This window comes from Neovison vison, chromosome 5 (genome assembly GCF_020171115.1).
Source record: "Neovison vison isolate M4711 chromosome 5, ASM_NN_V1, whole genome shotgun sequence".
Lineage (NCBI taxonomy): Eukaryota > Metazoa > Chordata > Mammalia > Carnivora > Mustelidae > Neogale > Neogale vison.
This window is the reverse complement of record NC_058095.1, coordinates 16,803,597-16,818,569: the sequence shown is the minus strand read 5'-3', so window position 1 is coordinate 16,818,569 and position 14,973 is coordinate 16,803,597. Positions and strand designations below refer to the sequence as shown.

Genomic DNA, 14,973 nt, shown 5'->3' with positions numbered 1-14,973 from the left:
TATAAATAAAATATCAGAGCTTCTACCTCTATTTTATCTTCAGCTTTTCAAAATTTATTTTGTCACAACTGCAAATGTCCACATGGCACTCCTGCTCCTTTCCAAAAGTTTGACTAGTACTTAAAAGTTAGGCCTCCAATATCTATCATAAGAAGCCCCTGTCAATAAAGAATGTATCTTGTTTGATATCAAGTTATTCACTTTTACTATTTTAAGGATTTATTTGAGAACGAGAGCACATGTGTGCGAGGGGGGAGGGGCAAAGGGAAAGGGAGACAGAGAACCCTCAAGCAGATTCCCCACTGAGCGCAGAGCCCAACGTGGGGCACAGGACCCTGAGATCATGACAGTAGCCAAACCAAAAGTCACCTGCTTAACCAACTGAGCGACTCCAGTGCCCTAAATTCTTCACTTGTAATACAAACTCACAATCATTTTAGTTCTCTAGTTTTCAACCAGAAATATCACATGACACTGTGCCTTAAGAGAATGTCCTAGTACTATATGTAATGTCCTATATATCCTCAAATGTAATACAAGAGGAAGAAGTGAACCACCACTGGAACTTCTCCAGAATAGGACTTTAAAATTAACCCAGGGCAATCCTCCTATATATATATATATATATATATATATTTATATATATATATATATATATCTTCCAACACAGACTATATAAAATTCCAAAATCACACCAGAGCACTGCCAAATCATCTGATAAGAAATGCTACCCCCTTATGTTTATTATGTTTATATAGCAGCATTATTTATTAATAGCCAAATTATAGAAGCAGCTCAAATGTCCGTCGATAGACGAATGGATAAATAAGAGGTGATGTGTATGTGTGTGTACACAGATACACATACACACACCATGGAATAATAGCCATAAAAAACGAAATCTTGCCATTTGCAATGATATGGATGGAGCTAGAGATTATAAAGTAAAGTCAGAGAAGACAAATACCATATGATTTCATTCATGTGGAATTTAAGAAACAAAGAAGGACAAAAAGCACGAGAAACAAACCAGGAAACATTTTTAGCTATAGAGAATAAAATGATGGTTACCAGAGGAGTGGGAAGGGGTGGGGGCTGTGTGGAACAGGTGGTGGGGATCAAGGAGTATACATTTGTGATGAGCACTGAGTGACGTATTACTATACTGTGTAACTGTATAACTATACACTGTATGGTATACCACTGTACGGTAAACTATATTCTGAAAAATTCTGTAAGAAAATAGAAACTAAAAAGAACTGTGGGATCTTAGAAATTAAAAAGAAATGCTATTAAGCCCAATCTGAAAATCTCATGGCATGTTCTTTTTTCTTTTAAAAATATTTGTACTATGGTATTTTATGAAATAACTTTTTCTAACAAAATAAAAAAGCAACCTTATATTGGACCCACATTTATTTTAAAACTTTTATTGACTTGAAATTCTGTTATCTAGAAACTACTGTTTTAGATTAATCTGTAAATATCTACCTCACAGAATAGCAGGGCAGGAAATAAACATTAATGATACATGTTATAAAAATTTCCCACTTGAGGGACGCCTGGGTGGCGCAGTTGGTTGGACGACTGCCTCCGGCTCAGGGCGTGATCCTGGAGTCCCGGGATCGAGTCCCACATCAGGCTCCCAGCTCCATGGGGAGTCTGCTTCGCTCTCTGACCTTCTCCTCGCTCATTCTCTCTCTCACTGTCTCTCTCTCTCAAAAAAAAAAAAAAAAAAAATTTCCCACTTGAGTGTTTCTTCACAGGCTTAGCTAACAACCACTGGCATCTACTAAACCAGGCCCCTAACAGTGGTGAAATACACAATACCTAACAGTACGGGCAACTTGTTCTGATCTGCACTATTACAATAAAATGGTGATGCAGGTCTACCAGCCTTACTGATTTCCATGGAAGATAACCCCACCCTCCCAATCTCAAAGCTCTCAGTTCTCCCAACTCTGACATTCATGAAACCCTGGCAATTCTTCCTTAGGACTAGAGTTTTTAAATCTATTGCATCCCAAGAGCTTTGGAGCCTTCAGACTTTATTTTCCTCTAGGATTACTATTGTTATTGGTCTGTCTTTCTGACTCCAGCATCTTTTATGGCCAATCTATTCCAAACATAAATTACCTGCACACTTTATCTTTTAAAAATAGCTTATAGGGGTGCCTGGTTGGCTCAGTGGGTTAAGCCTCTGCCTTCGGCTCAGGTCATGATCTCAGGGTCCTGGAATCGAGCGAGCCCTGCGTCGGGCTCTCTGCTCAGCGGGGAGCCTGCTTCCCCCCACCACTCTCTGCCTGCCTCTCTGCCTACTTGTAATCTCTGTCTGTCAAATAAATAAATCTTTAAAAAAATAAAGTGAAAATAGCTTATAAAACAAAAATTCTCTAAAATCTAGATGATAAAACCCAAATCAACAGTTTGGGCATTCAAAGCCTTTCATTATTTACGGACAGGCCTCATTCCTATTTATTTCCAACAAGTTTAACCTACTGAACCCCTCGTTGTAGTCACTCAATTTAAGATACTAATGACATAAAAACAACTTTTTAGGACCAGAAGAAATGTGCTACTACACTAAAAGTACATCTTGATCATTTCATTTTTTAAAGATTTTATTTATTTATTTGAGAGGGAGAGAGACAGCGAGAGAGGCACAAGTGGGGTGGAGTGGAAAAAGCGAGCTCCCCACGAAGCAGGGAGCCTGAAGTGGGGGCTCAGTCCCAGGATCTTGAGATCATAACCTGAGCCAAAGGCAAATGCTTAACCAACTGAGACACCTAGACGCCCCAGTACATCTCAACTGTAAGATACATTATATTTTCAGAATTGCTGGTAAAACTTGATGGAATAAAATTCCAGCTGTCATTCAGCTAAGATAACTGTCCTGTAAAACTGAGCAAGTTCCCTAGAGTGTGTTTTATATTTAGACCTACAGTAAAGCAGAGATACTGCAAAATATGTAGGTAAGCCAGTAACAACGACATTAAACATTTGTTTTTCATATTCCATACTTGTAGATAAACTAGAAACCACCTTTCTTGGGTAGTAGTAAATGTGGTAGGAGGGGTAAAAACAAAGGTAATTCGAGTCAATCCAGAAACATGTAGTTCCTGTTATTAAGACTTTTTTTTTTTTAAATTTAGAAGCAAATCCTATTATTGAGTGTGAACTCAATGCCATTTACCAACATCAGAAAATAGTTTATCTGTTAACTTCTTTGCTATCTAGGCTCTGTCATTAAAAAGTAAGCTCCATGAAGGCAAGGGACTGGGTTCATCAATGAAGCCTGGAGAATACATGGAACACGGTGGGCACCTGACAGAGTACTGAGTAAATCTGCTTTGCGAGTCCAGCACCACAAGATGATAAAAGGCAAGTACCACTGAGCAAGAATAAACAGTGAGCAACCAAGACAGACAAAATGGCCTTTGCCTCCAACACCGTCAGAACTCCGGCATTTCTGCTATAACCAGTAAATGGATTATTTCCCCAAACTCAACATTTCTTTTGTCTTATTTTCCATGTAGTTTACTTTCCATGTCAGGGTGACTGTGTTTTAGAAACTGGCAGTGGAATCGGAGTCTTCAGTATGTTATATAAGTGCCTTCAAAAGTACATTACATTTTAGGCACAAACCAGAACAATCTACTGTGAATAGCAACAATAAGGAATGTTTACTAGTTCACAGACTGAAAAGAATCCAGGCCACTCTAGAAAACCGAAAATTTTTATAAAACCCCTAGATGTCATGACACAGTGAGGCTAGCAAACTGCCAAAACGGAGGACACTATTTACCCGTGAGGTTTTTTTTTTTGTTAAGAGCAGAGGCATGATCAAAAGCTTTCTTTCATTTGACAGTAATATACTGTTTTCTTGCTTTCCCCAAATCAGCACTTCAACCTTTAAGAAAATAATTAGTATCTATAGGACTATTAATAAAAAAATTGAGACTCAAATGTCAATATAAGAAAACTGCCAAATACTCTTTTTCTTCTTTTCTGGTACTTTGGTAATTCAGAAATTCTGAGGAATAGACAAGAGAAAAATGGCACAACCTGATAGTTATTTTTAACTTACATTGCTTTCCTTAAAAACAAAACAACAAAAAATCATGGCAAAGTTCTGTAGTCCAACTACATACTGTAACATTTGCCAAACACTGAAAATCCACTGTCCAAATATTAACGGTTCCAATAATTCTCTCCCCTCTTGTCAGCAGTTTTCTCATCAGCAAATATGTTAAAAGCTCTATCATAAGAAAGATTTCCCTTCAAATAAGCTGTATCTCTGCTCTCCTTTACAGAAGCATTCTTTCAAAGTATTACCCTAAACAATTCCCTCAATTCCTTGCCTCCCATCCTTTCCTGAACCCAATCCAAGCAGAATTTCACTCTTCTCCCATCAGCAAAACTGCTCACGCAGATCTCCAGCAGCCTTAACCCCACCACACCCAAGAGCCAGTTCACAGTCTTCATGGACCTGGACCTGGCTGCAGCATCTCACACGTTACCCTCTACTTCCTCTCTGACGTTACTCATTTACTCATTTACCTTCCAAGGATGTGTCTCATTTTCTTCGTTTTCCTTCTACTTCACTCTTCACTCCTTCCCAGTCTCTCCCTCATCCTTAGACTGCCTCAAGGCTTAATTCCATCTGAGCTCCCCAGCAGTCCCTATTCCCTTCATCTGCTACATTTTTCTCCCTGGTACTTAACACTATAGGACATACCATTATACTTAATTTATTCTCTTATTTTCTGTCTCTACCCACTAGAGTATTTCAGGAGCACAAACATTTTAAACTGTTTTTGTTTAGTGTTGTATTCCCAGTGCACAGAACAGACGTAGCTCACTATAGGAGCTCAATAAATATTTGTTGAATGAGTGAACGAGTGAACAATAACAAAAGTCCTAACAGTAACAGCCGCTTTGTACCAGTAACTTATCAGCCACACACCCTACATAGGCAAGTCACATGTGCTTCATTAAATTTCAAACAACCCTATGAGGTCTCTAAGGCTTGCAGGTTAGAGAAGGGTTTGGGAGGCGAGCTGGGAACTGTTAACATGCTCTGAATCACGAAACTACCATGTGGCAGTGCCATGATTCAAACCCAGGTTTATCCTCTTCAAAGTTAATGCTCTTAATTACTGCATGATATTAATTTTACTTAAGTATTATTTCATTAGTTTTGGAATAAATCCAACTCTGTTACTTAAAGAGGGAGCAATCAAAACTTTCTTGCACTCGTGAATTTATCTCCATGTTCTCTGTGAAGACAAACATTATTTAGTTATATCAATTTAAAAATTTTAATTGAGATTCTTATTCGAAAGGAAAGCATGCCACATCCCCATTTTCAGTGATAACAGAACAAGTGGGAAGCACATCACCTTCCTTCGAAGTGCTGATGGCAGCGCTTAAGCTTCTTTTCTCCCATTTCTATTAAAAGTCTCAGGTCAGTGATTTCCAAAACTGACTAAGAACCACCTGGGAGTTTTTTGTTTTTCTGAAAACAAGAGTCCCAGGCCCAACTGCACAACAACCAAATCAGAATCTCTAGGAAACAGGTGTCAGGAACTCAGTATTTTCTCAAGCTCCCCAGGAAACTTGGGTGGTTCGCCAAGTTTGGAAAACACTAGTTAAATGAACCGAGGTTGGCAAGAGACTAATAATTCTATCTGAGCCTGTGGCTCACCATTTAACAATGACCAAGTCTCACTGGTACTGACCTTCCTGGAAAGAGGAACGATGCTGTTGGGTCGGACAAGCCTTCGTTTCTTACAGCTCAGCACAGGACGTGTTCGGGCTGCCACACAGGTGCCATCGGTTGATGAAGAAACTAGATTGAGTCGTTGCTTTTTTTGTAACTGTTCTTCGGCATCAGAGATGTCACCTGGAATGTGGTCTGCCAAGACAGGCTGAAGACTATACAAAGGGAAGGAAGAATATTCACTTCTCAGAAAACAAGGAAACAAAGCCTCTAATACTGGTTCAACCCCCTCTGCTTACACATGTTCACAGACACAAGTATCTAGAGCAGATGCATGTCACTTAATGTGTGTGTGCAGCATCTATGCTTAGTTTTAAGATTCCTGGTGGACAGTAACATCATGTCTGAAAAGTGGAAGTCAGTAAGTGACCATCTCAGGTTCCAAGTGATTAAGCTCTCTTCTACAAGAGAAATGCAAATAAAGAAATTCGAGGAAATTGGAACTGGTAAGAAAATTATTAATCTTGCAAATGTTAATGAGCTGCCTCAGAAATCAGTTCTTCTGTAAAATTCAATTTTTAGGGATGGGTACATATCCTTCACTTGCAGAGGGATTCCTTCAACTTTCATACAATTTCAGATATTCAAACCTAGCTTACATAAAAGAGTTTATGTAAACATTTCTCAAGAAGTCTACCAAGACTAAGACCAACCATGACTCATAAAAGTAGGACCTTGTATTTTTTCCCCAAGGTGAGTTAATTTTAGGCTACAGTAAGTAAAAGGGAAATACATTAAGCATGCTAATTAAAACAGACCTGACACAGTAAGAAGCAAGTACAATACTATTAAGTAATGAGGTTTTTATCTTTAAACTAGGCTTAGTCCAAGCTGGAGATAACTAAGAGCCCCAGAGTTCATCTTTTACAAGCCTACTGTACGCAGGAAGTAGAAGACCTAAAACTTACGTGTTAATAACTCCATTGACAGGTCTCAAAGCTCCACATGATTTGGTAGATAATGACTCTGAAGGATGACCAGAGGCACCATGGTTTTCTAGTGGCTGAGAAACAGACTCGATCTAAAGGAGGAAGATAAAAATACATGATAACATTTAACCAATAGCATCCACACTACATTTAAATGAAACACCCCAAATTTCTGACAACCAACCTGCAAAACCAAACATGTATGACTGAGGGAAAAAAGTAAGAGAACTGGCTTTTGTTTTGGCACAAAGAAGGGTAAGGAACCAAAATATTCAACAGACTAATATTAAATGCTAACTGATGGGGAAATGCTTTAATGATTCAATGGAACAGAAGCTTAGCAAAATAACAACATGGTAACAAGAATATTCAAATAAGAATCAAGAAGGATACACAGGTTCAGTATCAAGGCAACTAAGACCATATAAATGAGTTAATACCTGCTTAACTTCACAGTGTATGCTGGAAACCTCCTTCTAAAAAACCATACTTTGTGTAAATATATGTGCTTATGCTAAAACAGAAAAAAATTAATAAAGCTCCGTGAGTAACTAATTACCTAATGCTATCAGTTAGTAATCACTGTCTCTGGACTACACAAATCAAATATATGCTTAGGACATAAGCTGGGGGAAAAAAAAAAAGGGATGTGGGAAAGAATCTGGAGCAGTTTGAATTTGACTATTTCAAAACAAATCATGTATTCATTAGGCTCAAAGCGGGTAGGTACAGACATGAGATGTCAGTCTTATGGAGTATCTGAGTTACAGTCAATAAAGCCATAGATACACTTACCCCTCCACTTGTATTACTGGAATACCACAGAGAAGTGGTGGTCTTTGTTTCCTTAAACTCAAAATCACTTTAGGGTGTGCTTAAGTTCTCCTCCCTGTAAATGCTACCAGTCCATATCAAAGCCAGTATTTTAAGACTGAAATTCTGTTTTTCAGTATTGTTCAATTTCATTTTGATCTTTTTAACCCCAGGGAGACAACACCAAGGATCTGCAGAACAGAGCAGTTGTAGGTAACTATCAAGAAAGGACGAGAGCAGGGAGCCTGGGTGCTCAGTAGACTGAGCGTCTGTTTTTGGCTTGGGTCATGATCCCGGGGTGCTGGGATCGAGTCCCATGTCGGGTCTCTGTTCAAGGGAAAGCCTGCTTCTCCCTCTTCTACTCCCCCCACTTATGCTCTCTCTCTCTCCCCTTCTGTCAAATGAATAAATAAAATCTTTAAAAAAGAAAGGACAATAGATTGGTAAACTAATTAAAATGTTTCCATATGAATTAACCAAAAAGCTAGATCAAAGTATGTAAGCAGAAAAGACATAAGCAAACTACAATGAGTGAACACTGGGAAATGTTCTTAGAGATAGCCTGTACATGTACTAAAGTACCACAAAAATCCTCAACAATCAATCAATATTACCGTATCATGGCAAATTTGGCACACATACTCATTGCCTTAAATGCTTTCCTCTTGGAAAGTGGTGTTAAGTAGCAGTATTTGTAAAGATGTTCGTATCACTCAATCCTAAACATTTATCTTAAAGAAATAACCCAATAAACGCATTTCCCCAAATCTCATACACAAAGATGATCACTGCAATGGTTTATCAAAATCAAAATGCTCAACATCTGAGACAGTTGTAAATTATGCTACAGCAAATCAGAGTACTAAAAATAATAACAAAAGAAATTTCTTCTTCCTTTATACCAAAAAAATATTTAAAGGTTAAAAAAAAAAGTCTTTTATGTAAAAATGATTTTAGAAAAAGATTAAATTCAAAATATTTTTAATATAACTGTGATGACTATAAATGCACATACACAAACAACGACAGGACAAAAAAAGTGTTAGAGATAAATTTTTTAGATAATATTAAAAAATAGAGGGGACACCTGGGGGGCTCAGTGGGTTAAAGCTTCTGCCCTCAGCTCAGATCATGATCCCAGGGTTCTGGGATGGAGCCCCATGTTGGACTCTCTGCTCGGCGGGGAGCATGCTCCCCTCCTCCCGCCCCCACCTGCCTCTCTGCCTACTTGTGATCTCTGTCAAACAGATGAATAAAGTCTTTAAAAAAATAAAAATAAAAATAAATAAAAAAATAGAAAAGCTAGGGGGCGCCTGGGTGGCTGTCATTAAGTATTTCCCTTTGGCTCCAGTCATGACCCCAGGGTCCAGGGATCAAGCCCCACATTGGGCTCCCTGCTACACAAGGAGCCTGCTTCTCCCTCTGCCTCTCCCCCTGTTTGTGTTCCCTCTCTAGCAGTGTCTCTGTCAAATAAGTAAAATCTTAAAAAAAAAAAAAAAGAAAGAAAGAAAGAAAGAAAGGAAGGAAGAAAGAAGGAAAAGAAAATCTCAAATAGCCTCCTGAATTCTCATGAAGATTTACTATGCAGGGGGAGCCTCAAAAAACCCAAACAAACATTAAAGAGTTAATATTCGGGCTGACGTTGACTAGATGTGTGACTCCAGGGATGCTACAGCTTTCCTAAGGTTATGTAAGTTCTGGTTTAGATAAAGAAGTTTCCTTTCAACATGAAATTTCTGTGACTACGAACTTCTTGCTGGTATACTGCATCTTTTTTTTTTTTTTAAGATTTTATTTATTTATTTGACAGATAGATCACAAGTAGACAGAGAGGCAGGCAGAGAGAAACGGCGGGGGGGGGGTGTGCGGGGCGGGAAGCAGGCTCCCTGCTGAGAGCCTGCTACGGGCTTGATCCCAGGACACTGGGATCAAGACCTGAGCCCAAGGCAGAGGCTTTAACCTACTGAGCCAGGTGCCCCCGGTATACTGATCTTAAAAACTTCAGTCAATTTTACATTCACTTAAAAGCATTTAACATTAAATTATGGCAGAGAGATGATCTATATATCTACATGTTTTATAAGGTGTCCCCATGTAGCAGGTTGAATCCTCATTTAATTAAAGTTTATTTTGTAGAGGTTATGGAAGAATTAACTGGAAGGACACCTATTCAAGACAAAAATGCTGCCATTCTTTAATACGATCTTATTTCAGAAACGTACAAAAAGTCTGAAGAAAAAGCACAAAACATCAGTAATCTCATGACCTACAGGTAACTGCTAATATCTTGTTTATCCTGCCTACAGATGTATATATATTTAGATGCCATTAATATTCAAAGTGAATTTTACTGATTTTCTTCAAGGAAGTTAAAACTTTCCTGGAGACAGTTCAGCCCCCAAATTAAAACTGAAGGCAACAGGCAAAACATTATTTAGCACAGAAATGTTTGTCAATGATAAAACAGCACATAACAAGCAATCAAGAGCATGAACCTCAGAGGGAATGTGCCTAGCTTCTAGTCATACAAGGACACACTTCATAATCAGAGGACCATGAGATAGCCTATAATCACACTGAGATCCAAAAGCAGGGCATTGGGGCAATTAGGTTCATCATTCATTCTCAAATGTAAAGAGCTTAAAATACTAGCCCCAATCCTCCAACAGTGTTCCATCTGGAAAAAAACACAACTCACAACACGCATAATTTTACTTAAAGCTACTTAAATGCATTCACAATTAAGAAAAAGCAAACACTCTCTGTCCTGCAGCCCAGAGGGTACAGAGAGGGTAGAGGTACAGTACAGTAATGAACACTTCCCCAATGTTAAACCCATATACTAACTTAAGCTTGATCATCACCACTGCAGTGGTTTACATCATTAGTGTTTTTAGGAAACTAATGCATGACTCAGATACAGTGTTCCAATGGGAGACTGTAAAAAGAATAAAAGGCTCTCAGGCTCTCCTGTCCAGAAAGCAGGACTTACTATTGAGCTTCTCTGGAACTGTATGTGGTATTCAGATACACTGTACGGGTACATGCATCCCACAGCCAGAAAGAGAAGATTAGAATAACTGAAGAGGTAAAGAATATCTCTTTAATTCCACATTTCCCAAAAGCACAGACTCAGAGGATTACCTTTAAGGGTGATTTTAAAGTACAAGGAGGGTTACTGAAGTGATTTCTTTTCTGACTGAAGGAACAAAGTAACACAGCAATGAGATACAAATTTGTTACTCATATTAAGCAGGCATCTGTCTGATTCATCATTCCACTCTTTTGGCCAGACCAATTAAGTATGACAAAGAGCCTTTAGAGAAAAGTTAGGTTAAATTATGGCCTTATGGGGGTAGATTTTCTTGGGGTCTAAGAATCCATACCCACTCAACTTACTCTGCCAGTAAGTAGAGAAAGCAAAGGGTAAATATCACAGGCACACACTTAACAACACATAATCTGCATAATTTATGTGTATCTTTAGTTATTCAATGAATGTCAGGTCATAACTGCTTGAAATGCCAATTTTTTAAGTGTAACATGTTTGTGTAAAAAACTTGACAGTACCATTTTGGTTCCATTTTCTGACCAACATGATCAAAAAAGAAAGAAAAAGCTAACAAATTCAACTTTTATTCTTGGTTGAAAATAAATTAAGCTTTTGGTTTTATATCAATTATTTCATGTTTCAAGCTCATCTCAAAGATACTTAATGTAGTCTTGTTTAAAATCACCAAAATATTACTGGCCCTCAACAGTGTACCACCAGTCATTTCCATGAACTAGTACCGTGGCCAGGAAATTGTGCTAAATTCAGAGTGGAACCTTCTGAAAATTCTACTTCCATCAAGTAAGTTACGTTAAGTTTCCACTTCTGCATACTGGGACCATATATGCCTCACTTTCCTATGTCTCTATACTGAGGTTAAAAGAAAATCTCTACAGGGATGCCTGGGTGGCTCAGTCAGTTAAGCAACAGACTCTTGGTCTCAGCTCAGGTCATGATCTCAGGTTTGTGGGTTCAAGGCCAATATTGGGCTCCACGCTCAGCAGGGAGGGACAAGCAGGGAGTCTGCTTCTTTCCCTCTTCCTCTGTTCTACCCGCTCCTGTGAATGCACGCGCTCTCTCAAAAAGACAAATCTTTTTTTAAAAAAATCTATACAATTGGGGCGCCTGGGTGGCTCAGTGGGTTAAGCCTCTGCCTTCAGCTCAGGTCATGATCCCAGGGTCCTGGGATCAAGCCCCACATTGGGCTCTCTGCTCAGCGGGGAGCCTGCTTCCTTCTCTTGCTCTGCCCGCCTCTCTGCCTACTTGTGATCTGTCTGTCAAATAAATAAAATATTAAAAAGAAAAAAAAATCTATACAATTATGCAAAGGTAATTTTTAATTTTTTTAAATATATATGTATGTATGTGATCTCTACACTCAACATGGGGCTTGAACTCATGACCCTGAGGTCAAGAGTCACATGTTCCTCTGACTGGAGCCAGCTAAGCACCCCTGAATCATTTACGGTGAAAAATTTCCATCAGCACAAGGCTGTCACACACAAGTCCAAAGGCTACTGCATCACAGATTGATATTTACCCACACACTGAAAATACACATCAAAAAACTAGAGAAGTACAGCAACTACTAAAAACAGTCCTAAATTTTTGTTCAACTTATTTATCCACATCCCTATTTTAATAGTCCTAATCAGTCTTTTTTTTATTTTATTATTTTTTAAATTTAAATATGGTAAATCAAATACTCCTCAGCCCCTATCACTCTACTCTCTATCCCAAAATCCTTGTTGGGCCAATGCACTATTCACTGTCCCTGGTGACTGCAAAACTTCAACCCCGCCGCAAAAAAGCTGTTTTGGCTTTAACCAATGGTAGAAGATTATAGCCTGGACTGTTTAAAAAGAAAAGAGCTTACATTTTTAGCATGCCTTTCTTCTGAGAAAGCATTTATCCTCTGACTTATTATCACCACCACTCCACAAAGTAAGGAAGGGTAAAAGAAACGAGGCTTATTTCACAAATAGAAATAAACACAAATAATGAAGTCATCTGTCAAAAGCCACAGAAGCAGTATTTTGTTAAACAAATCTCAATTTCAAATCTAGTCCTTTATAAAATATTTACCCAGTAATTACCTTTCCTGGAAGAAAAAAGGGAATATAAGAAAATATACATGTCACTTACTCATTTATAAAAAAGAAATAAAGGAAAGCTAATCCAAAAACTAATGAAAATGGCCACCTACAGAAGGTGGGAACAGTATGAAAAGAAGGAGAAAATTGTCTTTTGTACAGCTCGGACTCTGAGAAATGTAGTAATGCTTCACATACTCAAAAAATACTAATAAAGGGGCATCTGGGTGGCACAGTCAGTTAAGCGTCTGCCTTTGGCTAAGGTCATGAACCCTGGGTTGTGGGATACAGCCCCTTGTAAGCAGGGAGCCTGCTTCTCTCTCTCCCTCTCCCCCACCAGCTTGTGGTCTCTCTTCCTCTCTCTCAAATAAATAAAATCATCATCATCATCATCATCATCATCATCAACCATTGTGTGTGGGAGAGAAAAAGTGGAATATCACAATAACAAAAGAACCTAACTGTATTTCTTTTTTTAAGATTTTATTTATTTGTCAGAGAGAGAGAGAGAAAGAAGAGTGCACAAGCATGCGAAGTGGCAGTGAGAGGCAGAGAGAGAAGCAGGCTCTCCGCTGAGCAAGGAGCCCGATGTGGGACTCGATCCCAGGACCCTGGGATCATGACCTGAGCCGAAGGCAGCGGCTTAACCCACTGAGCCACCCAGAACCAGAACCTAACTATATTATAGAACAATTTCATAGCACACTGAAAGATGAGGCAAAAAACTTAGCCGAAGTAAAACTTCAGAAAATAGAATTTTGACTGCATGTTAGAGGGCAAAGATATTGTACATGATACTGTCCTCTGGTAAGTAAATACATTCTCACAGCGATATGACTTGGCAATTATGAAATTACTTTGTGTGGTAAAAATGAGTATCAATAAGGAAGGAGGGAAGGCTGTGGTATTGGACTGTTATAAATATGGACTTATAGTTTTTTTTTTTTTTAGAAGATTTTATTTATCTATTTGTCAGAGAGAGAGAAAGAGAGAGAGCGAGTGTGTGCACTAGCAGGCAGAGGCAGAGAGAGAAGCAGGCTCCCTGCCAAGCAAGGAGCCTGATGCGGGACTCGATCCCAGGACTCTGGGATCATGACTTGAGCAGAAGGCAGTGGCTTAAGCGACTGAGCCACCCAGGCTTCCCTGGACTTACAGTTTTTAATATATACCACCCATCTGCGTACATATGTATGTATATACAAGCTTGAGCAAACGTATGTTTCCCAGCTTTGTCTGTTGAGAAGTCCCAGAAGCAATGACACCAAGCAGCAATGAGCATAACCAGTACCCAGATCTTGGTTTCTGAACTCTATTGCCCAATAAAAGGAACCAGGGCTAGAGCAGGTAAAATACAAGATGAGCTTGGAACATCTTTTGATGCCTGTAAGTGAATACTCACTGAGGGGAACATGCTGAAAAGACACAGGAACCAAGATGAAAGAGACCCAGTATGAAAAAGTTGTCTCAACAAGTAGAGAAACTGAATAATAATAGTAACAGATTATATCCATAAAACAAAATTAATATCCATGAATCCATTCTGATATAAACATCTGAATAAATACATAAATAAATGAGAAAAGACAGCTCTTCCTAATAGAATCCCAACTAATACAGAAAATTATTCAGTCAACAACACTAAAAACTGTCGCAGGCCAAACCCACTAGGAAGATGATAAAATTGTGATTAAGGTATAATGAGCAACGGAATAGGACACAGTACTTCTCACGAGACAGACACTGATTACGAAGGGAAAACACCTAAATTTATAGTGGGGAAGGCTGGCAGGCACTGCCTTAACCAAGTGAAAGAAGCCATCACCACCACCATCCCACATCCCCAGGAGAGAGCCCTGAGAAGGGCACAGTATCACTTCTGTGGTATTACTGTGATACATGTATGACCTCTAAGAATGATAAAACATCAAGTGACTCCAATCAGGAGGAACATACAAAATAACAGACCAGTATTTTTGTACTAAAGCCATGAAAGACAACAAAGGGGGGGGAACATCACAGTTTGGAAGAGATTTAAAGAGAAAGGACAACAAAGTACAGATTTTGGACCCCCCCCAAAAAAATCAGTGAAAAATGAGTGAAATTTGAATAAAATCTGAATAGTATTATATCACGTTAATTCCCGGTTCTGATCATTGTACAATGATTATGCAAGTTAACCACACTATAGGAAGTTGCGTGAAGGGTACACAGGAACCCTATGTGCTACTTTTGTAACTTTTAAATTTAAAATCATTTTTTAAAAAGATTTTATTTATTTATTTGACAGAGATCGCAAGTAGGCAG

General features: G+C 38.7%; 1 protein-coding gene across 3 annotated transcripts in view; it reads right to left on the bottom strand.

Annotated features, from left to right (window-relative positions):
* KANSL1 (KAT8 regulatory NSL complex subunit 1) overlaps positions 1–14,973 on the bottom strand; it is a 179,021-nt gene that overhangs the window by 27,497 nt on the left and 136,551 nt on the right. For all 3 annotated transcript variants that reach the window (XM_044247699.1, XM_044247698.1, XM_044247700.1), the window contains 2 exons: positions 6,691–6,803; positions 5,742–5,937 (listed from right to left, as the gene is read on the bottom strand). In XM_044247699.1, the coding sequence (XP_044103634.1) occupies positions 5,742–5,937; positions 6,691–6,803 (309 nt within the window). The remainder of the gene's footprint in view (positions 1–5,741; positions 5,938–6,690; positions 6,804–14,973) is intronic.